Source organism: Gopherus evgoodei, chromosome 14, assembly GCF_007399415.2.
Source record: "Gopherus evgoodei ecotype Sinaloan lineage chromosome 14, rGopEvg1_v1.p, whole genome shotgun sequence".
Lineage (NCBI taxonomy): Eukaryota > Metazoa > Chordata > Testudines > Testudinidae > Gopherus > Gopherus evgoodei.
The window spans coordinates 210,444-237,260 of record NC_044335.1 but is presented as its reverse complement, the minus strand read 5'-3'; the positions used below and the strand labels follow the sequence as shown (position 1 = coordinate 237,260).

General features: G+C 51.1%; 1 protein-coding gene across 9 annotated transcripts in view; it reads right to left on the bottom strand.

Moving 5' to 3' along the window:
* The window catches only part of SLC35C2 (solute carrier family 35 member C2), a 46,979-nt gene extending 21,655 nt beyond the window's left edge, over positions 1–25,324 (bottom strand). Inside the window, exons 1-10 of one of the 9 annotated variants that reach the window (XR_003996563.1) lie at positions 25,015–25,200; positions 24,585–24,735; positions 22,342–22,405; positions 22,030–22,102; positions 21,625–21,793; positions 21,302–21,385; positions 19,998–20,173; positions 19,102–19,231; positions 18,659–18,900; positions 13,507–15,150 (exon numbers count right to left, since the gene is read on the bottom strand). Coding sequence is in view for 6 of the 9 variants with exons in the window: in XM_030533839.1 (XP_030389699.1) it covers positions 18,782–18,900; positions 19,102–19,231; positions 19,998–20,173; positions 21,302–21,385; positions 21,625–21,793; positions 22,030–22,102; positions 22,342–22,405; positions 24,585–24,735; positions 25,015–25,134 (1,086 nt within the window). In the remaining 3 variants the exon portion in view is untranslated. The other 8 variants (XR_003996564.1, XR_003996562.1, XM_030533841.1 and 5 more) reach the window with 8 other exon arrangements.
* Positions 25,325–26,817: the final 1,493 nt, after the last annotated feature.

Sequence of the window (26,817 nt, the reverse complement as noted above, 5' to 3'; positions counted from 1 at the left end):
CTGCAGCCTGTGTGTGCATGCACGTGTGAGCTGCAATATCCATGTTAAGTCTTGCCAGTTCTCCGGCAATTATGGCAATTCTTCCTTCTGGGCATTCACTGTGCTGAGGGTCCATACAGGTGTGGACATTCCAGGTGGCTAAATTCATTCTCTCTCCTGTTTCAGCTGTGGAGCTGAGTGATCCCACTGGATGCAACCATCCAGACTGGAAGAGTGCGAGACAGCCTATGTTTGGGGAACTTTTTCTAGCTCCCTCCCCATTTAGGGTGATCAGAGGGTACCCTAAAAAGGCCTGCTCAGTCACAGGCACTGCTGCCGAAATTCACTTGTCTCATTCAAGCACAAGACGGCTGTTCCATGGCTGCTGCCTGCGTGCAGATTTATGACTAAAGACTCCCAGAGATCACTGCTCCTGGCTTCCCCTCCACTCATCTGTCACCGCAGGGCTTTGTGTGGGTGCGAGGCCTTTGGCACAGGCCAGCGCGTGAAATCTTTTAATGTGAGGAAACTGGTGCGCAGTGACTACACCAGACTTGACAGGAGGAAAACCCTGACCCAGTGGCAGGGACAGCCAAGACAAGCAGGGGCCTCCCTCCTGCTGCAGCCCTCATCCGCCTTCCCAGCTGCAGAGTATTGACATTGCAGCTCTTAGTGAGACCCGCAGGGCTGATGAGGGTCAATTAAAAGGAGGATGGAGGTGGAGACTTTCGGACAGGAAAGCCGCCGAGGAGAGACTCAGTCACAGGATTGGCTTTGCCATCAAAAACAAGATCGCCAGTCAGCTTTTGGAGCTTCCTGTGGGGATCAACGAGCATCACTGACTCTTTGGCTCAAGCTCAGCAACAACCAATAAGCCACAGTCATCAGTGCACATGTACCAACCCTTGATGAGGAAGAAAGGAGCAGTTTTACAGTGCTCTCGATGCCGTCCTCACAGCCACACCTAAGGCAGACGAATTCATCCTCCTGGGAGATGTCAATGTCAGAGTCAGATGGGACTCCCAACTCTGGAGCGGCACAATAGGCAAAGAAGCGGTGGGAAATGTAACCCCCAATGGTATTCTCCTCCTCAGCAAGTGTGTGGAGCATGACCTGCTCATCACAAATACCATCTTTAGGCAGAGTAACAAAATTTAAGACCACCTAGAAACATCTTCAGTCCAAACACTGGCACCTCCTTGACTAAGTCATAGCCAGAGCTCAAGATTATGCCGATATTTGTATAACATGAGCCATGAGAGGTACCAATCACTGTTAGACAGACCATCAATTAGTAAGATCAGTCATGTACCTGCAGATCGCTCCACCACACCAGAAACACCCAAAGACTAAGCAAAAGTGGTGCAATGTCAAAGCACTTCAGGACCAAGCCAGCTGTGAGATGTTCCAGCAACACTGGTCTGAGAAACTCTAACTTGTCTGGTAACATCGACATTCAAGAGCACTGTGATCAACTTAAAAATACCATTCACAGTGCATGTGCTGAAATGATAGGCTATTCCACTCAGACTCTAGGACTGGAAGGGACCTCGAGAAGTCATCGAGTCCAGTCCCCTGCCCTCATGGCAGAACCAAATACTGTCTAGACCATCCCTAATAGATATTTATCTAACCTACTCTTAAATATCTCCAGAGATGGAGATTCCACAACCTCCCTAGGCAATTTATTCCAGTGTTTAACTCACCTGACAGTTAGGAACTTTTTCCTAATGTCCAACCTAAATCTCCCTTGCTGCAGTTTAAGCCCATTGCTTCTTGTTCTATCATTGGAGGCTAAGGTGAACAAGTTTTCTCCCTCCTCCTGATGACACCCTTTTAGATACCTGAAAACTGCTATCATGTCCCCTCTCAGTCTTCTCTTTTCCAAACTAAACAAACCCAATTCCTTCAGGCTTCCTTCATAGGTCATGTTCTCAAGACCTTTAATCATTCTTGTTGCTCTTCTCTGGACCACTCATCGGAACCAAGACTCGTTTGACAAAAACAATGAGAAAATCCTAGTATTAATTCAACAGAAAAAACTGCATACTGTAACTGGTAAAAATGATTCCTCTAACCAACAAAAACCATGAGGCTTATCACCTGCTCAATGCCAAAGTCCAAAGGAGGCTACATGACATAAAAAACAAGTGGTGGCAAGAGAAGGCCTGTGAGGTCCAGGGTTTCGTAGACCAGGATGACATGAGAAGCTTCTTTCAAGCAACAAAAGCTCCAAAGGCCCAACCCCTCCCCTTTATGTTCCCAGGATGGCTTCACCCTACTCAAGGACAATGCAGCCATTAAACAACGCTGGAAGAAGTACTTTGGGAGCCCACTAAATCACAAATCCATGGTCTCTGAAGACATCACCGAGTCCATTCTACAACTCTCAGCAATGGCACACCTTGCTGATTTCCCCATCTTCTGAGGAAATAGGACATGCCATCACCCAGACAAAAAAAAAGTCACTAGGCACCAGGTCCAGACCGCATCCCAGCTGAGGTTTTTAAAGCTCATGGAACAATGCTCCAGCACAAACTTTGCCAACTCCTCAACAAAATCTGGACCTGTGAAGAAATTCCACCTGACTTTAAGAACACGAACATTATTACAGTGTTCAAGAAAGGGGACAGATCTTTGCAGGAACTACAGAGGAATTGCCCTTCTCTCCATTACAGCAAGATCCTTGCCCGGTCCTACTAAACCATCTTCGCCCCCTTGCCAAGGAACTCCTCCGCAAATCACAATGTGGCTTCAGGCCATCTTGGGCAGCTCACTTTGAGGAGAACAGATGTGCTCACGAGACAGAGAAGTGACAAAGGAGGAAAGAAAGGGCACAACAGTCCAATCAACAGCTACATCTCCTCCAAGATTACACCTGTCACTTCTGTGGGAAAATCTGCAGAGCATGAATTGAGCTCCTCAGCCAGTTAAAAACCCACCAATGAACCCCCTTGGCAGACATCATCCCTGCTTCGAGGGATAGCCGGACGCACAGATGAGACCACAGTGAGCCAGCACCTGTACACAACACTGCCCTCTGCTGGGTGTAATTGTATTCATGCATGCACAATTACACTGCCCTCTGGTGGGTGGAGTCAGACCTGTCATGTAATTAACAGCCTTGCCCTCTACAGGCTGCCTGAAGTAAGGATGCTAAGCACAGACAGTGCCCAGCTCTGGATGCTTGGAAAAGTCACTGCACAGGAAACATTCACTTCAGGCCTCCCTTCATTCTCAGAGATTTACCCTAGAAACACTCTGACGTTTTTCCATTTCCCACCCACCAGGCCCTGCCCTGGCATGGAGCAGAAATCCTTCCCCAGCATTCTCTGCCTGCTCTCTGATGGAAGCCGCATGGCCAAGATCTCAGAGCTGCCATTCCTCTGCACCCATGGATGGAGTAGACTGTAGGTCAGGAGGCAGAGTGACACTCATGCGCTGAGCACTTCGTGGGTCTGGGCCAGGAAAGGAGAAAGTCTCTGGCACTGGAGATGTCCCGACTGGAAGCAAATGTTCAGCCTGAGGTGTATGCACTGGGCTCCACAGCTGCAGCACGAGTCAGTGTGGGGTGCACCTTTTAGCCACCCCAACCTGGCCCTGGACATGGCACAAATCACTCCCCCTTGGGGTGGAGATAGCAGTAAGCTGGCTCGCACCCTGCTCATCAGGCTGGGCCAGCACCACTGGCTAAACATGCTGCCTGAGTTGCCTCTTCCAGGGCTACGGCTGTGGCTGAGGGATCTGGGCATGGGGACACATCACGTGACATGGAATGTCTGGGGGGGCCCTTGTTACAACTGCAGCGAGGGGACAGATGCAGTAGCAGTCATGTCAGCTGCTGGCAGGTCGTGCTGTGGACAATGTGCTCTCCCTAGCAGGGTCACTGAGGCAGGTAACAAGGACAGGAGCCAGTGCCCTTCTCCTTCAGCCCTGGGGCATGAAGGCCCAGAAACTCACCAGCCTCATAGTCTGAGCTGAGTGTGGCACAGTGACCCCCGCCCCCAGGCACCGTGTTTCAGGGTCACTCAGATCAGCTGGGACCTTGCTCAACTGGCACCAAGGGAGAGCGCACTCCCTTGGCCTTGAGCAGCTGAATTGCCCCCTGCCCACAGAGAAACCTCTTATCCAAGGAAGAGGAACAGCTCCCTATCCCGTAGGACAAGGGGCAGGGGAATAGGCCCCAGGTAAGATCTCCCCTCAGAACCCAGTAGGCCTCTCACCCCCTGGAGTAGAGACAATCACCCCTCAGGTGCCAAGCACCCTGGAGTGAAATCACCCTTCAGCATCCAATGAGAGCCCAGCATCCAGATGAGATCTCTCCTCGGCACCCAGTGGGGGCCCAGCACCCTGGAGGGAGAAGGGAAATTGCCCCACCCCACCGAACAGGGGCCCAGTGCCCCATGACTGGCACCCCCTGGCCAGGGGACACTGGGTGACTGCACTCCAGTGCAGTTACTTTCCTTTACAGAAAACAACAAAAAGAGCTGATTCAGCAATGTTAATTTATGTCCCAGGCCAGAGGTAGCATGAAGCAATTAGTGATATAATGGTAATGTCACACTAAAAATTATTTATCGTGTCACTGAGCTCATGGCTGGGTTTAAATTAGACACTGGCGGATTTAAACATCTTTCAGGAGCACCATCCCTGCTCCCACACTGCCTCGCATCTGGCTCGGCTCAGCTCAGCGTTAGCCTCCCCACAACCCAGGAGCAGCAACCAAAGCCCCTACTCACTGCCAGTCGGCAAAGTGTGCCCCCCAACGACACCTTCCCTAGAGCACCCCGTTGGGCAGGCCTGGAACTAGAGTATCCAGGAGCACCCCCCTCACTGAGCCTGGCCTACTCCCTACGGCACACTCCCACCCTCCCCTGCTGGGAGACACTGGGGCTGGACTAGCCAGAAGTACCTCCCCTCCCCTCCCACTCCAGCCAGGGCTCCTGCCCCATCCCTAGGAGAACCCAGGACTGGAGAAGCTGAGAGCTTTCCCCCACAGATAGCACTTCTGCCCTGATCCCTACAGCACACTCGGCCAAGAGAATCACAGGAGCCTTGCAGAAGTGGTGAGCCTAGGGTGACCAGATGTCCCAGTTTTATAGGGACAGTCCTGATTTTTGAGCCTCTTATATAGGCTCCTATTACCCCTCACCCCGTCCCAATTTTTCCACACTTGCTGTGTGGTCACGCTAGGTGAGCCAGGGACAAGAGCAGAAACACAGAGAGGAGTGAGAGGCAATGGATGCCCCTTTCCCAGAGGCTGAGCCATGGGGCAGGGCAGGGGAGAAACACTCACTACAAACAAATTACACAGCGCTTACTATTAAGTGGCATGGGGAGGCCCCACAGAGCCACAAAAGGGGCAGCAGCTCTCAGTAAGGCAGAACCACCCACTGAGGAGCATTGCATGGGGCAGCTTTTAAATTTCAATCATGCATCCATTTCTAGTCCTTCTCGGCTCCATTTCCCTGCTTTCTCTGTCTCTCTTGTGCTCTCGGTTACTCAGAGCCATTGGCATTCCTGTTGGGGAGCATTAATATCACTTTATAATTAGAAACAGGATGAATAAGTAGCCCCCCCAGCACCAGGAGATGAGATCAATAACATGAGAGCAAGGACATCGGGGGCAGGGCCTGGAACCCCTGACTCCCACTGTTCCTGACCTGCCTGGTCACCCCATGCATCCCAACCCCTGGCTACACTTCTGGGCTGAATACCCACCACTGACTGAGCCCACACCCACAACCCCCACTGCCACCCCAACTCAGCACCAGGGAATACCTCAGTTTGAAATACCCCAAAAGGTAGTGGGGAGTGATCTGGCTAAGCCCCCACAGTGAAGGGGTGGAGGTGTCAGCCTTTATATATGCCCCATATGACACATACACTAGTGTCTGTATTACAGAGACATGTACCCACTGGTTCACTCTTTGAGCAGCTGGTGGGAGGCCTCCTGAGTAGGAGACCCTCACCTTACAGGAGACAGTGTCAATTATCATTCCACTCTGCACCAACCCTGGCTAATTAACATTAGCACAAGATTTGACAGACGTGTAATGGTGTCTCTGCCAGTGCCCATGGCAGGGCGGGGAGCCCAGCAGAGAGCCACAGCAGCAGGAGTAGCTGAGAGTCAGGTCTGGGAAAGAGAGCCAGAGATGCTAGTACTCACAAGCCAGAGCAGGCTAGGCCTGGAGAGACCCAGAGATACCAGTTCTCAAGGGTAGGGCGAAGCAGGGCCTGTGTCGGGCAGACACAGACTGTGCTCCCTGTCATAACATTTTTTCCCAGATCTGGACCTTAGCGTCCAAAATATGGGCGTTAGCATGAAAACCTCCAAGCTTAGTTACCAGCTTGGACCTGGTAATGCTGCCACCAGTCAGGAATTCTACAGTGCCTAGCTCACTGTGGTCTCCCCAAAACCTTCCCTGGGAGACCCCCAGACTCAGATTCCTTGAGTCTCACAACAAAGGGAAATAACCCCCTCCCCTTGTTTCCTGGTTACTTCCTCCCAGGCTCCCCTCCCTGGACGACCCTAGGAGATTCCCTGCTTCCAGTCCTGGAAACACAAGTACCGAGAGAGCTAATCTCTCTTCCCCTTTATCCAGAGGGTATGAAAGTCAGGCTTAGTAAATCTAACACAAAGAGATTTTCCCCCGACTTCTTCGTCCCACCAATTCCCTGGTGAGCTGCAGACTCAATTCCCTGGAGTCCCCACTAAAGAAAAACTCCAACAGGTCTTAAAGAAAGCTTTATAAAAAGAAAGAAAAATACATTAAAAATAGTCTCTGTATAAGGTGAAAATATACAGGGTCAATTGCTTAAGAAAAAAAGTGAATAAACAGCCTTATCCAAAAAGAATACAATTCAAAACACTCCAGCAACTACACACATGTAAATACAAAAAAACAATATAAACCTATTGTCTTACTATTCTTGTACTTACAACTTGGAAGCAGAAGATTAGAAAGCCAGGAGATAGAAAAATCACTCTCAGAGCCGAGAGGGTCAGACCCAAGACAAAGACTAAAGAACTCACACCCAAAACTTCCCTCCACCCAGATTTGAAAAAGTCTTGTTTCCTGATTGGTCCTCTGGTCAGGTGTTTCAGGTTACTGGTGTTACCCCTTTACAGGTAAAAGAACATTAACCCTTAGCTATCTGTTTATGACATTCCCTCACTCACGAAGTTTGGGTTCTCAGGGGATGCTTTGCAAGGAAGGCAAAGATAAACTGACAACCAGCAGGAATGTCTCCTTTCCTCCTGGGTTTCCCAGGCAACACCAAGCACTCAACAGCAGTTCAGCATGTGAGAATTCCCTCCCTTTGCTTAAGTCTGATATCTTACTCTGGTTAAACTGACCAGAGAGCTCCTTACAGCCCACTATTTGGTAACCTGGGTCAGACACCTATAGAAATGACATTTACATCCAACATTACACTGTGACTAAATCCAGCGCAGCCCTTCTGCAGTTTGCAGCTCCCATTGTGGGACTCATTTCTGCAGCTAATTTGTTGGTGTACAGCTTCCCCTGTGCTCACAGCTGTGAAAGAGGATCCCAGCCCTGGTGCCCCTGCATGCGGCCTAGGAGAGCAGATACCCACCTAGTGGCCTGACACGTGCTGTAGAGGATCATTTGGCACATACAATTCGGGAACTTTCAGCTACTCTGCAGGGTGAATTCCATTGTACTAGACTCCTCCCTTCCTACAGTGTCTGTGCTCACAAAGGTGACACTCTTTCTCCCCAGCACTTCTGCAGGGCAGTACACATGCAGGCCCTCTCATCTCATAGGGCTCCACTCTCTCCTGCCTCAGGTGTACAGTGGTAGAAGGACCTGCGCTTATCATACAACTTCCAGGGTGCCGCTACTCAGTCTGAGGGTGACAGCACAGACCCTCTGTGCTTAGTCACTTGCTGAGGTTATGGGAACATGATTTTGGTACAGCCCCCCAAAACCACACTAAGGACCTCATGTCATGGTTCCAGACTTCACTGCACCTCTGAGCCCTTCTTTGTCCTCTCTGAATGCACCTACACAAGTGACAGGCCTCTTGCCATCTTGTGATTCTCCCCCTTTCAGACTAGGACTTAGGGTACAGATCCCTGTGGATCAACCATGCTCACTCCAGCAGGCCAATTGGGTTCAGTACCTGTGGTTCTTCCCTTTGGGAGCCTGTGGCTACCCATGATTATGGACCCAAAACAGCCACCTTAAACCAAAGTATTATTGATCTTAACAGCAGGTAGGAATGAAGAACAGCAGATCACTGGCCTAATAAAATGGCTGCACACACACCTCTCTTAGCTAAGACTTTCCCATTCCCTGGTTGCTTAGCAAGGCCTAAAAACTTCAGCCCACCGCTCAGGTATTTGTGTGTGTCAGTCTAGGGAATCTATTCCCCACTGTCAGCTCTCTGGTTAGAGAGCAGTGTAACGGGGCACCGACTCACCCCTGCTGTGCCTCCTGCTGGTCTCTCGGAATTAGCTCGATTTCCAGCCCAGAGCACCCTCTGCACGCCAGTATCCTGCTGCCACTAGGCCGGTGTCCCTCCCAGGACTCGGGTTACCCCATTATCAGGGATGCTGCCTCCTGACAGTACATCCCTCATTCTCAGGGTCTCCCCTACCAGGAAACCCCCACCCCCTATCCCCACCTCACCTCAGTTGTAGGCTACTGCCAGTCACCAACCAGTCCCTGGGGCAGACTGCAGTATAAGCCATTCATCACAGGCAGGGTTTTTTTTGGGACCTGCTGCCTCTCTCTACAACCCAGTACTTCTATGGGGCATTGGACAAGGCCCTGCAGCCTGGGGAGCTGCCAGGCGAGAGCTCCCCAGCCCCTCTAGCCTTTCCCCAGCCTTACCTTACTCTAGGTACCCTGAGCTTCTCAGCAGCCAGGCCCTGCTCTCTCCCAGCCTGAAGAGAGGCTTCTCTTGGGCCTCAGACTCACAGCCTTTTTATAAGGGCCAGCTGGGCCCTCATTAAGCTAGCCACAGCTATGGCTGCTTTCCAATCAGTCCGACCTTTCCCCTGCCCCAGCCCTCTCCCAGGGCTGTTTTAAGCCCTCCCAGGCAGGAGTGGGTGATCACCCCACTACAAGCATCTTTTTAACTCTTTATTCTTTGTTATCTCATTCTCTGTTTGTTCTTGGCATTGACAAAACAAGCTTTGTAACTTGGCTGGAACTAAGGAAGTGGGGAGCAGAGCAGACATAGGGAGGCTTATGATGGTTAGGAAGGCCTGCAACACCTGTGCCAACACTGCCTCTGTCTCCTCCACCTGCACCTGTAGCCAGACAGAGCACATGAGTATGGATGCTTCTGCCTAGATCCTGGTGTGGTTTTGCAGGGACTGTAATTTGCAATTTCCACTTACTGATATCCAGACGGGGGGCATCCAGTGTGAAAGGTGCCTACTGGTGGAATCTCTCAGGCAGCAGATGGGAGAGCTACAGGAGGAGGTGGCTTGGTTGAGGAGCATCCAAATCCACGAGCAATTCCTGGACAGTGTCCATGTGGAGACAGCTGACGTAGCTGTCCCAGTACACAGGACTGCTGACACACCCCCGGTGAGGAGGAGATGGCTCAGGGTGGACACTGGCAGCTGGTTACTTCTAGCAGCAGGTAGTGCTCCACCCCTGCTCTGACCCCTCCCGCTGTGGTAATAGGTAACCATTATGCTCTTCTTGATACAGAAGAGAAGGAATAATCCCCTACAGTAAAAGGGAGAAGCCTCGTACCCCTAAGGCTGGGAGGTCTGCTGCCACCACTGCGAATAGGAAACGTAGGGTAGTGATGGTCGGAGACTCTCTGCTGAGGGGGACGAAGGCACCCATCTCTCACCCTGACATTTCATCTCGGGAGGTATGCTGCCTGCTAGGGGCCCGTATCCGAAATGTTAGCGGCATTGTCGAGGATTATCCAGCCCTCTGACTACTACCCCATGCTACTCATCCACATGGGCACAAATGATACTGTGAGGTGTTATGCTGAGTGGATCAAGAGTGACTACAGGGCTCTGGGAGTATGGGTGAAGGAGTTTAGAGCACAGGTGGTATTCTCTTTGATTCTTCCTGTCAAAGGTAGGGGCCTGGGCAGAAACAGATGCATCATGGAGGTGAATGCCTGGCTGCGAAGATGGTGTCACCAGGAGGGCTTTGGCTTCCTTGACCACGGGATGCTATTCAAGGAAGGACTGCAAGACAGAGAATGGCGTTCACCTTTTGAGGAGGGGAAAGACCCTATTTGGAAATAGACTGGAAACCTAGTGAGGGGGGCTTTAAACTAGATTTGACGGGGACAGGTGAGCAAAGCCCACAGGTAAGTGGGGAACATGAAGACGTGGGAGATGGGTCGGAAACAAGAGGGAGCGTGGGCTATAATGGCAGAGAGAAAGGAGGGTCAGGGCAAAACCGGGAGGCAAGATCAAACCAGTATCTTAGATGCATATATACAAATGTGAGAAATATGGGTAATAAGCAGGAAGAACTGGAAGTGCTAATAAATAAATACAACTATGACACTGTTGGCATCACTGAAACTTGGTGGGATACTACACGATTGGAATGTTGGTGTGGATGGGTACAGCTTGCTCAGGAAGGGTAGATGGGAAAAAGGGAGGAGGTGTTGCCTTATATATTAAAAATGTACACACTTGGACTGAGGTGGAGATGGACATAGGAGACGGAAGTGTTGAGAGTCTCTGGGTTAGGCTAAAAGGGTAAAAAACAAGGGTGATGTCGTGCTAGGAATCTACTACAGGCCACCTAACCAGGTGGAAGAGGTGGATGAGGCTTTTTTTAAACAACTAACAATCATCCAAAGCCCAAGATTTGGTGGTGATGGGGGACTTCAACTATCCAGATATATGTTGGGAAAATAACACAGCGGGGCACAGACTATCCAGTAAGTTCTTGGACTGCATTGCAGACAGCTTTTTATTTCAGAAGTTTGAAAAAGCTACTGGGGGGAAGCTGTTCTAAACTTGATTTTAACAAATAGGGAGAAACTCATTGAGAATTTGAAAGTAGAAGGAAGCTTGGGTGAAAGTGATCATGAAATCAGAGTTTACAATTCTAAGGAAGGGTGAAAGGGAGTACAGCAAAATAGAGACAATGGATTTCAGGAAGGCGGATTTTGGTAAGCTCAGAGAGCTGATAGGTAAGGTCCCATGGGAATCAAGACTGAGGGGAAAAACAACTGAGGAGAGTTGGCAGTTTTTCAAAGGGACACTATTAACGGCTCAAAAGCAAGTTATTCCGCTGGGTAGGAAAGACAGCAACTGTGGCAAAAGATCACCTTGGCTTAACCACGAGATCTTGCATGATCTAAAAAATAAAAAGGAGTCATATAAAAAATGGAAACTAGTACCGATTACAAAGGATGAATATAGGCAAACACCACAGGAATGCAGGGGCAAGATTAGAAAGGCAAAGGCACAAAATGAGCTCAAACTAGCTACAGGAATAAAAGGAAACAAGACAACTTTTTATCAATACATTAAAAGCAAGAGGAAGACCAAGGACAGGGTAGGCCCACTGCTCAGTGAGGAGGGAGAAACAGTAACAGGAAACTTGGAAATGGCACAGATACTTAATGACTTCTTTGTTTCGGTCTTCATCGAGAAGTCTGAAGGAATACCTAACATGGTGAATGCTAAAGGGAAGGGGTTAGGTTTAGAAGATAAAATAAAAAAACAAGAAGTTAAAAATACTTAGAAAAAAGTTAGATGCCTGAGAGTCACCAGGGCCTGATGAAATGCATCCTAGAATACTCAAGGAGCTAATAGAGGAGGTATCTGAGCCTCTAGCTATTATCTTTGAAATCATGGGAGATGGGAGAGATTCCAGAAGACTGGAAAAGGGCAAACATAGTGCCCATCTATAAAAAGGGAAATAAAAACAACCCAGGAAACTACAGACCAGTTAGTTTAACTTCTGTGCCAGGGAAGATAATGGAACAAGTAATTAAGGAAATCATCTGCAAACACTTGGAAGGTGGTAAGGTGATAGGGAATAGCCAGCATGGATTTGTAAAGAACAAATCGTGTCAAACCAATCTGATAGCTTTCTTTGATAGGATAATGAGCCTTGTGGATAAGGGAGAAGCGAAGGATGTGGTATACTTAGACTTTAGTAAGGCATTTGATATGGTCTTGCATGATATTCTTATTGATAAACTAGGCAAATACAATTTAGATGGGGCTACTATAAGGTGGGTGCATAACTGGCTGGATAACCATACTCAAGAGAGTAGTTATTAATGGTTCCCGATCCTGCTGGAAAGGTATAACAAGTGGAGTTCTGCAGGGGTTTCTTTTGGGACCAGCTCTGTTCAATATCTTTATCAACAACTTAGATATTGGCATAGAAAGTATGCTTATTAAGTTTGCAGATGATACCAAACTGGGAGGGATTGCAACTGCTTTGGAGGACAGGGTCATAATTCAAAATGATCTGGACAAATTGGAGAAATGCTCTGCGGTAAATAGGATGAAGTTTAACAAAGACAAATGCAAAGTGCTCCACTTAGGAAGGAAAAATCAGTTTCACACATATAAATGGGAAGAGACTGTCTAGGAAGGAGTACGGCAGAAAGGGATCTGGGGGTTATAGTGGACAACAAGCTAAATATGAGTCAACAGTGTGATGCTGCTGCAAAAAAAGCAAACGTGATTCTGGGATGCATTAATAGGTGTGTTGTGAGCAAGACACGAGAAGTCATTCTTCCACTCTGCTCTGCGCTGGTTAGGCCTCAACTGGAGTATTGTGTCCAGTTCTGGGCACCGCATTTCAAGAAGGATGTGGAGAAATTGGAGAGGGTCCAGAGAAGAGCAACAAGAATGATTAAAGGTCTTGAGAACATGACCTATGAAGGAAGGCTGAAGGAATTGGGTTTGTTTAGTTTGGAAAAGAGAAGACTCAGAGGGGACATGATAGCAGTTTTCAGGTATCTAAAAGGGTGTCATAAGGAGGAGGGAGAAAACTTGTTCACCCTAGCCTCTAAGGACAGAACAAGAAGCAATGGGCTTAAACTGCAGCAAGGGAGATTTAGGTTGGACATTAGGAAAAAGTTCCTAACTGTCAGGGTAGTTAAACACTGGAACAGATTGCCTAGGAAGTTGTGGAATCTCCATCTCTGGAGATATTTAAGAGTAGGTTAGATAAATGTCTATTAGGGATGGTCTAGACAATATTTGGTCCTGCCATGAGGGCAAGAGACTGGACTCGATGACCTCTCAAGGTCCCTTCCAGTCCTAGAATCTATGAATCTATGAATCTTCCTAGGTAATGGCTCAGACATTGACTCTTAACCTCGGCCAGCCAGTGATTTATCTAGACCCATTGTCAGGCTTTCCTGCTTATTTCCCAACTGCCTGCTGTTATACTAAACCAACAAATGCATATGGTAAACATCAACTAACTCATAATAGTTATACAGTACCTATCCCAATAGCCACATGCAGTATTCATAAATTAATAAAGAACATTCCCCATCCTTCACACTTCATTGTGCAGAGAAAAACAGTACAACCAACATGAGATTTTACTGCAAGATTTGTGATAATGTTCTTATCAAAGCTCCAGCACCTGGAGTCAGGTGAATACAAAGAATTTCAGCAGGTTTTTTTATTTTTTAAAGCAGATCACTGGCCTCTTTCATAGTGAAGAGAATCTAGAGTCCATTCTCCTCAGGAGCCTGAAGGCTCAGAGCCCCCAAAGGCTCAGTGACCCAAAGACAAAGAAACACCCAAAATTTATTATTTTTTTTTTAAATCTAATTTTTTTAAACCAATCCAAGGAACTTTTTCAGCCTGACTCATGATTTCTGAATGCAACAGAAATCCTGTAAACAACTCTCAGTCCTTGCCCCAAGAAACTCATCATTCCTGATCACATACAGCACAGCAAAGGCGAAACAAAATAGCAGGGTGGGCAAAGGTATAATGTACAGAATTGGGGTTGTATCCCTTTAATAGTTTGTGAGCCCTCATGGTGCTCAGTGTGTTGTTTTCTGAAGCCCTCAACCCACACCAGCATAGCCACGTGCATGTAATAAGGCCTAGCAATTTGTTCACTGTTAGTACTGGGCCCGTGTGGTTCCCTCACCTTATGAGCCCCAAGATGACGTGGCTCTGGTAGCACAGGCGAGGTGAGGCTCTGAGATGATGTGGCTCCCGTGGCATTCCCACAGGCTCAGCTCTGAGATGACATGGCTGGGGCTCAACTCTCAGATGACGTGGTTCTGTAGCACGTCAGGGGCTTGGATCTGAGAAGATGTGATTCCGTAGCACGTCGGGGCCTCGGCTCTGAGATGACATGGTTGGGGGCTCAGCTCTGAGAAGATGCGATTCTGTAGCACGTTGAGGACTCGGCTCTAAGAAGATGTGATTCCATAGGATGTCAGGAGCTCGGCTCTGAGACGACATGGTTCCATAGCATGGCTGGGGGCTCGCCTCTGCGATGATGTGGTTCCATAGCACGTCGGGGGCTCAGCTCAGAGGCGACATGGCTGGGGCTCAACTCTCAGATGACGTGGTTCCATAGCATGGCTGAGGGCTCGGCTCTGAGACGACATGGCTTGGGGCTCGGCTCAGATGACATGGCTGGGGGCTCAGCTCTGAGATGACGCAGTTCCATAGCACATTTGGGGCTCAGCTCTGAGACGACATTGTTCCGTAGCATGGCTAGGGGCTCGGCTCTGAGACGACATGGCTGGGGGCTTGGCTCTGAGATGTGCCTCCATGACTCACCAAAGGCTTGGCTGGGGAAGCCAAGCACTTATGAACAGTCTGATTATTTGACTTTTTAGGCTTCACCCGGGTCAAACAGAACTCTCATTACAGTGCTGGGACTGACATATGCTTTATGGGCCCAGGCAGAGCCCCTCCCCTCTGGGTCTTGGGGGAAATGAGAAACAGGACTTGAGTCCAAATCAGAGTTTTTTGGTTTGTCATGTTACTTTGCTTAGGAAGAGGGACACAGCAGACCAGGGTCCAGTCACGATGCCAGCAGCAAGCAGGGCCCACTGGGAACAGTCATGCAGTTGGTAGTCTGGGAGGAACATCCTCCATGTGCTACAGCTCTCGTGTGCAATGGGCTGACTGGAAAGCACACTCCCCTTTGACTCCTGGAGGAGGACCACAAGGAGGCTGCTTGTCCTACTCTGCCCCTGCACAGAGAATTCAGTATCTAGAGCTCCAGGCCAGCACCTTTCACCTACATTACACTCACTTCAGTTTGGTTTGTTGTAAACATTAGTTTTACCCCCCAAAATGACACCAACTTCCAGGGCCGCCCAGAGGATTCAGGGGGCCTGGGGCAAAGCAGGGGAGCAGACATAAAAAAAAGGCGCCACCCACTGCAGCGCTTCCACTCACCGGGCGGCACTCCGAGTCTTTGGTGGCAGCTGGCCCTTCACTTGCTCCATGTCTTCAGCAGCACTGAAGGACCCGCTGCCGAAGTGCTGCAGAAGACCTGGAGCAAGTGAAGGGCCCACTGCTGGAGACCGGACCACAGCTCTAGCCAGGGAAAAGGCAGCTCTAGCCAGGGAAGGGATTCTCCGCCAGGGCTTGCAGGACCCCGGGGAAATTCCCCCACTTGCCCCCCCACAGGCAGCCCTGCCAACTGTGACTCTGCAGTGCACCACCAGAGCCAGTGGTTGCTATTGTCTAAAGATCGATGAGTGTCCCTACAAGCCCTTCCTTAGAGATGGAGCAGAGGCACTAGTCTTTTCTCCTGACCTACATCCCCTCTGCCAGGTCACAACTATGGTGCTGAGAGCTGCTAGTACCAGGCAACATCCCCAGCTCCATGTTACCTGGCCTATTTATTTTATATTCTGGATGAAGTTCACTGTCCTAGCCCAGCCCTGTACAGACGCTGCCTGTCTACATTGTGATCCAATCCTGTGCCCCTCAAAGTTCCTGACAGGGAACAGCAAGGGGCAGCGAGTAAAATGGGACAATGTCTCATTTCTAGAGAGCAAGACAACATGAATTTTCTGCTATGTAAGGGCCCTTGCAGATGCAGGAGCCCCTCAGAAACATCCACTGGCTCAGAACGCAGAAGACCTCCCCACCAAGCAACAGGAAAAGCGCTCAAAAAGCCTCCAGAAAGTGGAAGGCACCCAGATACTGGTTGTGCCAGTGTACAGGGTCAGACCCATCCTTTCCACAGGCATTCATTATTCACTAAATGCTATAGCTGCTGTGGCAGCTCCGGAAGGTGCCCCGCAATGAACTCCTCCTGCCTTTTATCGCAGGGTCCCTGCCTGGATTTATGAGGCCTCAGTGAGGCTCATTTCCCTGCCGAGGAACAGGGAGTAATTAATTATTAATAAAAGCATTACTGAGCTTCCCACAGGGGCATGCCTAATTCATGGGGCAAGAAAGGAGAGGACACAGTTCCACTGTCACTCCTAACTGGCGAGCCTCATAGAAAACTGGACCAGAGTGTCCTCCCATAGCCTCCGGCCTTCCTAGCCTGGCCCAAAGCTGCACTGGACATAGAGGTGAAGGCTGCTTCACCATGACAATTCCCCGCCTCAGGCTCTGGCTTCCTAAAGCAGATATTGGGGCAGGTAAAGTGAAGCAGCAGGCGTCTCTATGCTTCTCTTCCCAGACATAGGATCTGGGAAGAGACTGTCAGACAGTGCCTGCTGGAGAATAGATGGTAGAGCCACAGTTATCACCACTCTGCCTTGTCCAGGCAAGGGAACCACAACATAGACACTCGGAGCTGAGGCTTCCTCTTTGCCCTCCTGAAATGAGATGGTGTTGAACCCTCCTGGCAGCAGCTGCCAGATCTTGGAGAAGCAGATTTCTGAGCTCTTCCCTCCAGCAGGGCAGGGCAGGGCAGATATATGGAGATTTCAGTTTCACTCTCTCATGGAAAAGCTGCCAGGCCCTGGGAGGTGCAAGTCAGTTACTCTAAAGTTCACTCATGGCTCTGGCACTTCCCATCAGGAAAGTGAATTTAGTGACAAGGTAGCTGGATTCTCACTGGGAGTGTCAGAACATTGCTCTGAGGTGAGAGCTATCTGAGAATCAGGGTATGAGCAGCTCAGATTAAAGCCCCACTCCCAGACCCTGAAGAGGGCCATTGGGTCACAAAACTGTTATAGGGGAGGTGCAAGCTTACTATTCTCATTTCTGTGTTGCTTTCAGAGCTGGGCTCTGAAGGCAGCAGCCATGGAGCTTCCTGCAGCTGGGGGAGGTACCCAGAGATGGGTCTGATCTCTCATAACCTCCCAAGAGCGGCCATGCAGAGGAAGAGAAAGTCCTGTCCCTCCCTAGCCCAGCAGACTAGCAGCTGGAGCCTGGTGAACGGTAGGCGCCCAACCAGGGTGCTCCAAGCCCTGCCCCTCTCTCTCTCTCCAATAGCTAGATTTCATAGGGAGGTCTGATTTCATAGTCCGTGATGTGTTCTTCAGGGACATGAATTTGGTAGGGCCCTACTTATCTCTCACTCTCACACACACACACGCCTTCTCTTGCCTGGGTGGCAACGTGGCTTTGGAATATGGGGTCGTAGTGCCACCTGCTGTCCATTTCTGGGAACATTACATTAATCCTCAAAACTCATAACTCAATCTGTGCTCCCAGGAAAGAGCAGCTGGGCCCTTAACCTGGCAGCAGGAGTTATTGCCTAAAATCAACGGCAGTTACAGTGTGAAAGCTGCTGCAGGAACCCATGACACTAAAACCTTTGCCTCCTTCTTGGTACATGGGCTTCTAGGAGACACTCCTTTTCTACCTCCTTCTGGTGGAAGTCAGCAGAGAGCACAACTTGCTCTTCAGGCATGCTGGGGAGGAGGCAGTCCAGAGGTGAGACACCTTGCAGTTCTCTTTATAATAATTTCCTGGAGAGGACAAGGGGACTGCACACCAGTGCCATTCAGCACTCTGCACTGACACCTACCTACTGCAGCCAAAGGCACCTTGTGTGCCAGGCCAGGGAGACTCTCTGGGCAAGTGGTAGTATGAACATCCCACAGGACGGTGCCAGGATAGAGGTAACGGCTTGGATGGAGGGAGGGAGAGTTGCCTCTGCTTTTCTGTAACAGGTGCACACACGTTCAGCTGCATGCAGAGGCGAGAGCTGGCTAGTCATTTATTTCCATGAAAAATCAGAACTCCTTTCAATAAAGAAATTCACTGCCTAGATGCCCTGGCCCTTAATGCCCCCCAGACCCTACAGGGCCAGCAACGCACATCTTTCCCTGATTATCCTGCCTGGATTCGTCCCCAATAACAAGTAGGGAGTAGCCTCTCTTCACATTGTGTGCTGGGACCAAACAGGTTACTGGGTATAATGGCTGCCCCATGGGGGCAAGTCCCAGATTTTATATATTACCATCAACTTCAGAGAACGTAAGGGCTCTGAGCGGCAAAGCTGTGGGGAAAGAGCCCCAAAGGGGCCCTGCTGCCTTCTCTCATTGGAACCAACAACAGAACAAGTTGGAGGAAGAGTCCATAGTGAGTCCTGACCCTCATCTCCATGACCTGCAACCTGTGGGCTCCCCTCGCTCTACAATCTTAGTTTCTGTGCCCCATCCCCCACACTACAGCTGGGTTTCTCTTCCAATCCCTTTTAAGGGGAAGTGTGTAGTGCTGCCTGTTTCACCCAAACAGGCTCCATGGATCTGGGCTGTGGGTGCTGAGCAGCAGGCCCCTCACCAGCTCTACTTCCTCTCATGTGCCCGACCTCAAGGAGCTGGCAGCCCAAGATTATTGGACCTGTTTGCTGCTCAGTTGTGTCTGATGATCAGATGCAGCAGGGGCATTGTGCTCAGGGCTGAATTAGTGCTGTAGTTCGGTTACAACTTCCTCTTCCTCCTCCTCAGCCTCACTGCGCCGCAGCAGCAGCTCCAGGTCAGGGCTGGAGCTGGTCCCTTTGTGAAGCTTTGACTCCTTTTCACCTAGACACAGACAGCCTGTTTAGTGACTAAACCGGTGGTTTCCCCACTGAAATGCACGCAGCAGAGGCCTTAGTCCCTCCCTCTCTACAGAGGCCTCAGGCCCAGCCCGGGCTCATCATGGAGGCAGTAGTGCAGGCAGGGAGGGGCATGCCATAGGCTGGAAAGGGCTCCTACAAAGACCAGGGGCTTCACCAACATTACCTTTCGAACTGAAGGCTTTGAGAGTGACATGCAGGGAGATTCCCGATAGGCAGACAGCAAAGCCCACCCAGTTCAGGAGGTTCAGGTGGTCTCCCAGCAAGTGAGTGGCCAGCAGCAAGGTGCATACTTCCTTGAAACAGAGAGAACAGGTGGCAGGGCAGGATATGGGTGAAGCCAAGGAGTGAGGAGGAGTGGCTGAACTGTGCACCACACGCTCAAACAACCCTGCCTGTGCTCTCTCCTTAGAGTGCCAACACTGACCACGTGGAAGGGTTTTAAAAAACAGATCCCAGAAAGATGAAAAAGGACACCAGTATTCTGGGGGCTGCACCTGCAAGGCCAGGCCACACAGGAATACAGTGACTACCAGATCAGAGGATGGGCCCTTTAGTTCAGTCTCCAACTGCAGTGTCACCACCACTGGTCTTCTCAGAGGAAGGGGCAGGAAACCATACAGAAGGGAGCCTGGGACTGCCTCTGCCAGGGGAGTCATCCAAACCCCATTAATGAAGGCTAGCCCCATGCCCTAAAGCAGGAGAGTTTATCCCCTCTAATGAAACTGAGAGTCCGTTGCTCTTCATACACATCCTGAACCCAACCAAGCTCTGGACCTCACTGATACCTTCTGGCAAGAAAGCCTTTGGCCTCTGCCCTTCACTGATGGAGGCTGCTGTAGGATCCCTATGGGGGATGGGCAGGGGGCACTGCAGGAGTCCAGTTCAGCTGAAGCAGCTAGAACTGCAGGCATAGGGAGGCAGGACGTGGCAGCAGCAGTGCAGGTGAGGTGTCAGAGACCTGTTTCCTAGGACCTTGGAACAGGTTACACTGCTCTGGAGCTGTCTGAGCTGGTCCAGTTGGGGCAAACCTGCACTACCACAGGAATCATTGCTCCATACCTTAAAAATGCCAGCAATGGAGAGAGTGAGGCTTGAGGTTCTGGAAACCAAGAGGAACTCGGAGAAGCCCAGGCCGAAAGCAAGAAACCCCCCTAAGGAGAGCTTCCCCACCACACTGAGCAACAGCCCTGCCTCATGGAAACGGAACAACTTCTCCGACGTAGATAAGGGCAACCCTGAAATCAAGAGAAAGGGAGCAGGGAAAGAGAGAGACTGACACAGACAATAATGGAGCACTTTCCCTACTGACCAGTAGGAAAGTGAATGCCATCCTCTGAATCTCTCTGCCCCATACCAGGAGAGGTGCTGTCACTTGTAGCCCCCACACCAGGAGGTGTGCTGACCCAATACTCAATACTTCGCCGGTACAGGGGCTGCCTTAGGCCCTGGGTTCCTGGGCCCACAGGTCTCTACCATGACACAAATTGCAATCACATGCAGCATCTTTGGGGACCCTCTTGTATATTATGTTTACAACAGGAAAACCTCAAAAGGCCATTATATTGAGATGGGCCAGACACTATGAGCTGCAGAGTATTCGTAATTCTTTGTATCAATCCCGGTAATCTATATTTGTGTGTTCCTGGCTTACTGTGGATGGGTTTCCTGAAGAAGATGGAACCACTAAGGAGTGACTAATGCAAATTCCCTAGCAGTGGTGATGCAAAAAACCAGTGTTTGGAAGCTTCCCCCTGCGGAAAGTACCATTGAGCTGTGATGATTTGTTACAAGAGGCCAGAGATTGAAGGCCCAAACCAAACAAGAAGTGCTGAACTGTCCCTAGGAGGTTCTGGTTCTTGATATGAAACCTGACCTGAACTGGCAACCAGGAAAGCAAACCCAGCCAAGACATCTGAAAGACTAACACCTTTGACAGGCCTATGCTGGAGCTGGGGGGGGGCGTGATCTCTGGTAAGCTTTTAGAATGCATGTAGGTTAGGTTTATTTGTTTTTGTTTTTTCTGTAATACTTTGGCCCTAAGAATAAAATGTATTTTCTTTTGTGAAGACTGGCTGGTAACTGGCATAGTGAGATTCAGAGGAACTGCAAGCCCAAACCCTTGATCTGTTGGGACAGCAGCATGGGTCACCACCTGCGAAGCCCTAAACCTAAAGTGGGTGCCCTCAAGGAAGGCCAGGAAGGGGATCAGTAATGCGGCTAAACCTGAAACAGTAACACCTACTTACTTTGCAAATTCAGGAAGTTGTTCCCTTGTCTATACAGTTCATCTCTATTGCAGCAAACTGCCCGGTGATCCTCCAGGAGCCCCCCAAAAGAGCCCCTCCTGTCACAAGCCAACTCACCCTCAAACACAGCAAAGAGAGGGAAGAGCCCCAGGAACATAAGAGGCTGCAGGTGGAACATGGTGTCAATGGGATTCTGAAGCCCTGTGGGAGGAGAGGTTGGGCAGACCTGTCAGAAAAATTTGAGTGAAGAGGCAGCCCATAAAGAAGCCTTTACTAGTTCTGTTCCTAGAGCAAAAAGCCTATCCCATGTCCCAATGACAGTTTCTGCCTCCCACTCCATCTCCCCATTTCCTCCCCTGCCTCAGGGGCCACCACCTTCCCATTCCCTCCCCTTGCTCTAGGGATGCTACTGCCCCTCCACACCCTGCCTCCCAACGTACCCAGCTCGGCCTTCTGCATGAGCATCTGGGTGAGAGTCCAGCGAATGCCCCCAAGGAAGGAGGCACCCAGCACCAGCGCAAACCCCTCCATGTTGAACTGTGTGGACTCGTACGTGAACATGAAGAGCCCCCCAGCAATGAGCAGAACCACCAGCACCAGCGCCATCCTCTGGGCGAGAACAAACACAGCATCACCATGGAGGCTTCCAAGACTGCATAAGGACAAGTTGCTCTTCTTTTCCAGACCCATTAATCAGGGAGCTGCTTCCCCTCATGGTCCCTTCCCCTCATGGTCCCTTCCTCCCTCCCCCATCTCAGGATCCAGGCCCTCACCTACACCCATCCCTACACCTCGGGCTCTAACCAGCTGCCTCCCCAAGGGGCTCACAACACTAGAACCCTTACCAGCTCCTCCAGTTTGAAGATCAGGGAGAAGAGCAGGATGAAGAGGATAGCAGAGGATTTTGTCATTGTGTAGCTGTAAAGGTCAAAACACAATCAATCATTCTCCAGTATCATGTGGCATTTACCAACACAACATCTTGGGAAGCCAGACCACCCAGCCCCAAACCAATATCCATTTCCATAGGTCTGGAACCTGAAGACCGCACCTGTAATATCTGGTGCTCAGGCCAGGACCCGCTGCCTGGTTCTGCCAGAGCACTCACCAAACCCACTACTCATGTCTCCCAGGGTGGATATGGGGATGCTACTTACAGGGAGACTGTGATGTACAGGAAGCTCCAATTGCTCAACCCAATGTCCAAGGCAGTCGACAATGCTAAAGAAACAAGAACCCCCCAGCATTAATGTCCTTTCACCAGATCAGAATGTGTTGCCAAGAACGCCCTGCTGCCCCAGACAACTCAGTGTGCCTGGACAGTCTGTCCTAGGTCAACCTGATGAAAACGTTCATGGGTCCTTATATTTTTCTCTCAAGCCTATTTTTTGACTAGTGCCCATCACTTTAATATCTGAGTGCTTCCCAAGAGTCAGAGCTCTAACAATGATCTCTTCATTCCCTGTGTTTAGGAGCACTGAGGGTTTGCAATTTTTTAAACCTTTTCAGAATTTAGCAGGGTGAGAATGAGGGGCTACTATATGGAAGCTGGAGTGAAGGGAGGATTCTGCGTTTAGCTCTGAATGCACCAACGTAGTGCTCAGTCAGATTTCATTTGGCAGGACAGTCTCTCATCTAGGTCTGACTCCTGTGAAGGTCCTGTGTGCCCATCCACGAACCTCCCTCTGAGGCCAACAGTTTTATTGTTTCTCTGGAACACAGGAAAGAGAGGATGTGGTCACATAAGGAGGGAGACAGTCTCTCAAGGAACCACGGCAAGTTTCCTGCAGGGTTCTGTAAGTTACGGCAGTGATTATGGACCAGACTCTTCAGAGAGCCAGTGCAGAAAAGATCAAAGCTGTGTTGCCAAAAACCTTTGCAGCTGAGTAGGAAAGGTGCTGTGTTCTGAACGATCTGAACATATATCAGAGTATAGACCTTTACTTCTGTATATGGAAAATTGCAGCAGCTAAGTCTGAGTATTACGAATTTGTTCATCACGATGGCACCAAAAATAATAGTAATAAAAAAAAAATCCCACCCAAAAAAACCTCTTGACTAAAACTTGTTGAAATAACTAGGTAAATACTTCACTCAAATTAAAGGACTGGGAGTGATCAAGAAAAACAATTTCCACAAATAGTTTATGACTCTAGGGTTTGTATATTAACATGCAAGTCCTTCAGTACAAATATAGGTATAACTTGGACTATATACACTAATTGTCTATTACAGATGGCAAGAGTGAAGTGAAAATGAAAGATAAGGCTAATTAAGTATCAGAGGGGTAGCCGTGTTAGTCTGGATCTGTAAAAGCAGCAAAGAGTCCTGTGGCACCTTATAGACTAATAGACGTTTTGGAGCATGAGCTTTCATGGGTGAATACCCACATCCATGCATCCAACGAAGTGGGCATTCACCCATGAAAGCTCATGCTCCAAAATGTCTGTTAGTCTATAAGGTGCCATAGGACTCTTTAAGGCTAATTAAATGAATTTCCACATCTCTGTATCATGGTTAATGAAATACACAAACTATCAGCATTGCAGAATATTGCTGTAAATTGTCTTAACTGGTCACTTCAAAGTCTTTTTAATGTTAATACTGTAGATATATGTTTAAAGAATATATTCAGGGTCCTGTCCATTCTGCAGCCACAGAATCTATTCCTTCCTACTGAATCATGCTCCAGCATTTCAATTTTCATGAAATAATTCAATATATCCCTCACAGCTATAAGGAAAATCTTGAAAACATGGCCTGACTGTAAACTGACTGCAGATAGCCAGAAACAATTATTCTAATAGGTGTGAACTGGCACATTAATCACAACAGATATTATCTCCAAAACCTAAATGTGATAAATTAAACATCAGCTGCATGAACTATTTAACTCCTGGTCATTATAGCAGAAGCCATTCAGTGAAGGTGTTTATTCCACATCCCAAGCTGCTTCTCACATCTTACCAGTTGCCAGAGCCCTAAATGTCTCCTACCAACCTACCACACCCACCAGGATTCCCTGGCAGTTTTTGTGACTCAGCTTTTCAATACAAAAGTCTGTAACATCAAAAACCGAAAGCATATTTATCGTCAAGATGAACGTAAAGGATATTGTATGGTTTGTACTAGTCATCATCTACATAGTTAAAGCATAAAAACCTACATTTTTAAATTTAAATGAAGCCATTCCAGAATGGATAGCAACACTCTTCTGCCACACTATCCAGGCACCATGCCAAAAGCTGAGGCACCCTTGTAAAATACCATTTGTTATTTCAGTTACTTCACCAAGGTTATCTGTAAATTAACAACGATTTTTGTGTTGGAAAGAAAAGTAGAGGGCTCTCTTCTCTCCCTAATCTGTGGGCAATGCCCTCAAGTCCATGGCTGTACGCACCTGTTGGAGCCACCCTTCTGAGATAGTCAGCCCAGGTCAGCACCACACGGGACCTCTTGGTGCAGCAATGCATCAGGGCCCTGGTCAGAGCGGAGAGCAGGAAAATAACCAGGAGGTGCAACAGGGTCATGAAAAGAGGGAAATGGAAACTCTGCAGGGAGCCAGACACACACACACAGATCCTGTCACAAGATACACAAGGCACTACTAGCTACCTTGTCACCTCCCAAGTCACCCAGCACCTGCTGCCACCCACCCTGCATTTGCCCTCACATGCCATCCCCTGCTGCTCAGACACCTATCACCAGCAGGCTTCTGGTACCCCCACCCTGACCACGTGTGCCCCAGCACCGCCCCACCTTGGCGGCTGGGCACCCTGGAGGGTGTGGTGGGGTGAGGGGCGGGCGGGCGCTGCCCAGCCCCGAGTTACCTTCATCAGCCATTTGTTGTAGAAGGTGATGCCGATAGAGAAGCAATAATAGAGCAGCACCAGCCCCAGCGTCAGCGCTGCCTTCCCCAGCAAGGCCAGGCCTGGCGGCCGCCTGCCCATGGCACAGCTCGGGGCTCGGGCCCAGGCCCCTTGGGGCTGCCGTCAAGCGCTTAGCCCCGTGGCCCAGCGCACCCGGGACAGACCAGGCGGGGCACCCAGGCCTCATCCTGGGGAGCAAAGGCCAGTCCGCGCGGGCAGCTGCGACTCCACATCCCCGCCCCTGCACCGGGACGGCGCGAGCAGCGGAGCCGCCCCCGCCTCTTCCTCCTCCCCCCCCCCGACGTGTCCCGCGCGGAGCATCACGGAACCGGCCTCGTCATCCGCAGGGCCATGGGGGGGGGGGAGACCTCAGCCCCTCTCCCTCCCTCCGCAGGCGGTGCAACGCGCACCCCCACTCCGCTCCCCCCGGGGCGATACCATACAGGCCCCCCCCCCGACCGGTACCATACAGACCCCCGGCCCCTCCCCCTCCGCGGGCGGTACAACGCGCACCCCCACTCCGCTCCCCCCGGGGCGATACCATACAGCCCCCCCCCCGACCGGTACCATACAGACCCCCGGCCCCTCCCCCTCCGCGGGCGGTACAACGCGTACCCCCTGCTCCGCTCCCCCCGGGGCGGTACCATACAGCCCCCCCCCCCGACCGGTACCATACAGACCCCCGGCCCCTCCCCCTCCGCGGGCGGTACAACGCGTACCCCCTGCTCCGCTCCCCCCGGGGCGGTACCATACAGACCCCCCCCCGACCGGTACCATACAGACCCCCGGCCCCTCCCCCTCCGCGGGCGGTACAACGCGCACCCCCACTCCGCTCCCCCCGGGGCGATACCATACAGCCCCCCCCCCCCGACCGGTACCATACAGACCCCCGGCCCCTCCCCCTCCGCGGGCGGTACAACGCGCACCCCCACTCCGCTCCCCCCGGGGCGGTACCATACAGACCCCCGGCCCCTCCCCCTCCGCGGGCGGTACAACGCGCACCCCCACTCCGCTCCCCCCGGGGCGGTACCATACAGCCCCCCCCCGACCGGTACCATACAGACCCCCGGCCCCTCCCCCTCCGCGGGCGGTACAACGCGTACCCCCTGCTCCGCTCCCCCCGGGGCGGTACCATACAGCCCCCCCCCCGACCGGTACCATACAGACCCCCGGCCCCTCCCCCTCCGCGGGCGGTACAACGCGTACCCCCTGCTCCGCTCCCCCCGGGGCGGTACCATACAGCCCCCCCCCCGACCGGTACCATACAGACCCCCGGCCCCTCCCCCTCCGCGGGCGGTACAACGCGCACCCCCACTCCGCTCCCCCCTAGGCGGTACCATACAGACCCCCCCCCGACCGGTATCATACAGACCCCCGGCCCCTCCCCCTCCGCGGGCGGTACAACGCGTACCCCCTGCTCCGCTCCCCCCGGGGCGGTACCATACAGACCCCCCCCCGACCGGTACCATACAGACCCCCGGCCCCTCCCCCTCCGCGGGCGGTACAACGCGCACCCCCACTCCGCTCCCCCCGGGGCGATACCATACAGCCCCCCCCCCGACCGGTACCATACAGACCCCCGGCCCCTCCCCCTCCGCGGGCGGTACAACGCGCACCCCCACTCCGCTCCCCCCGGGGCGGTACCATACAGACCCCCGGCCCCTCCCCCTCCGCGGGCGGTACAACGCGCACCCCCACTCCGCTCCCCCCGGGGCGGTACCATACAGACCCCCGGCCCCTCCCCCTCCGCGGGCGGTACAACGG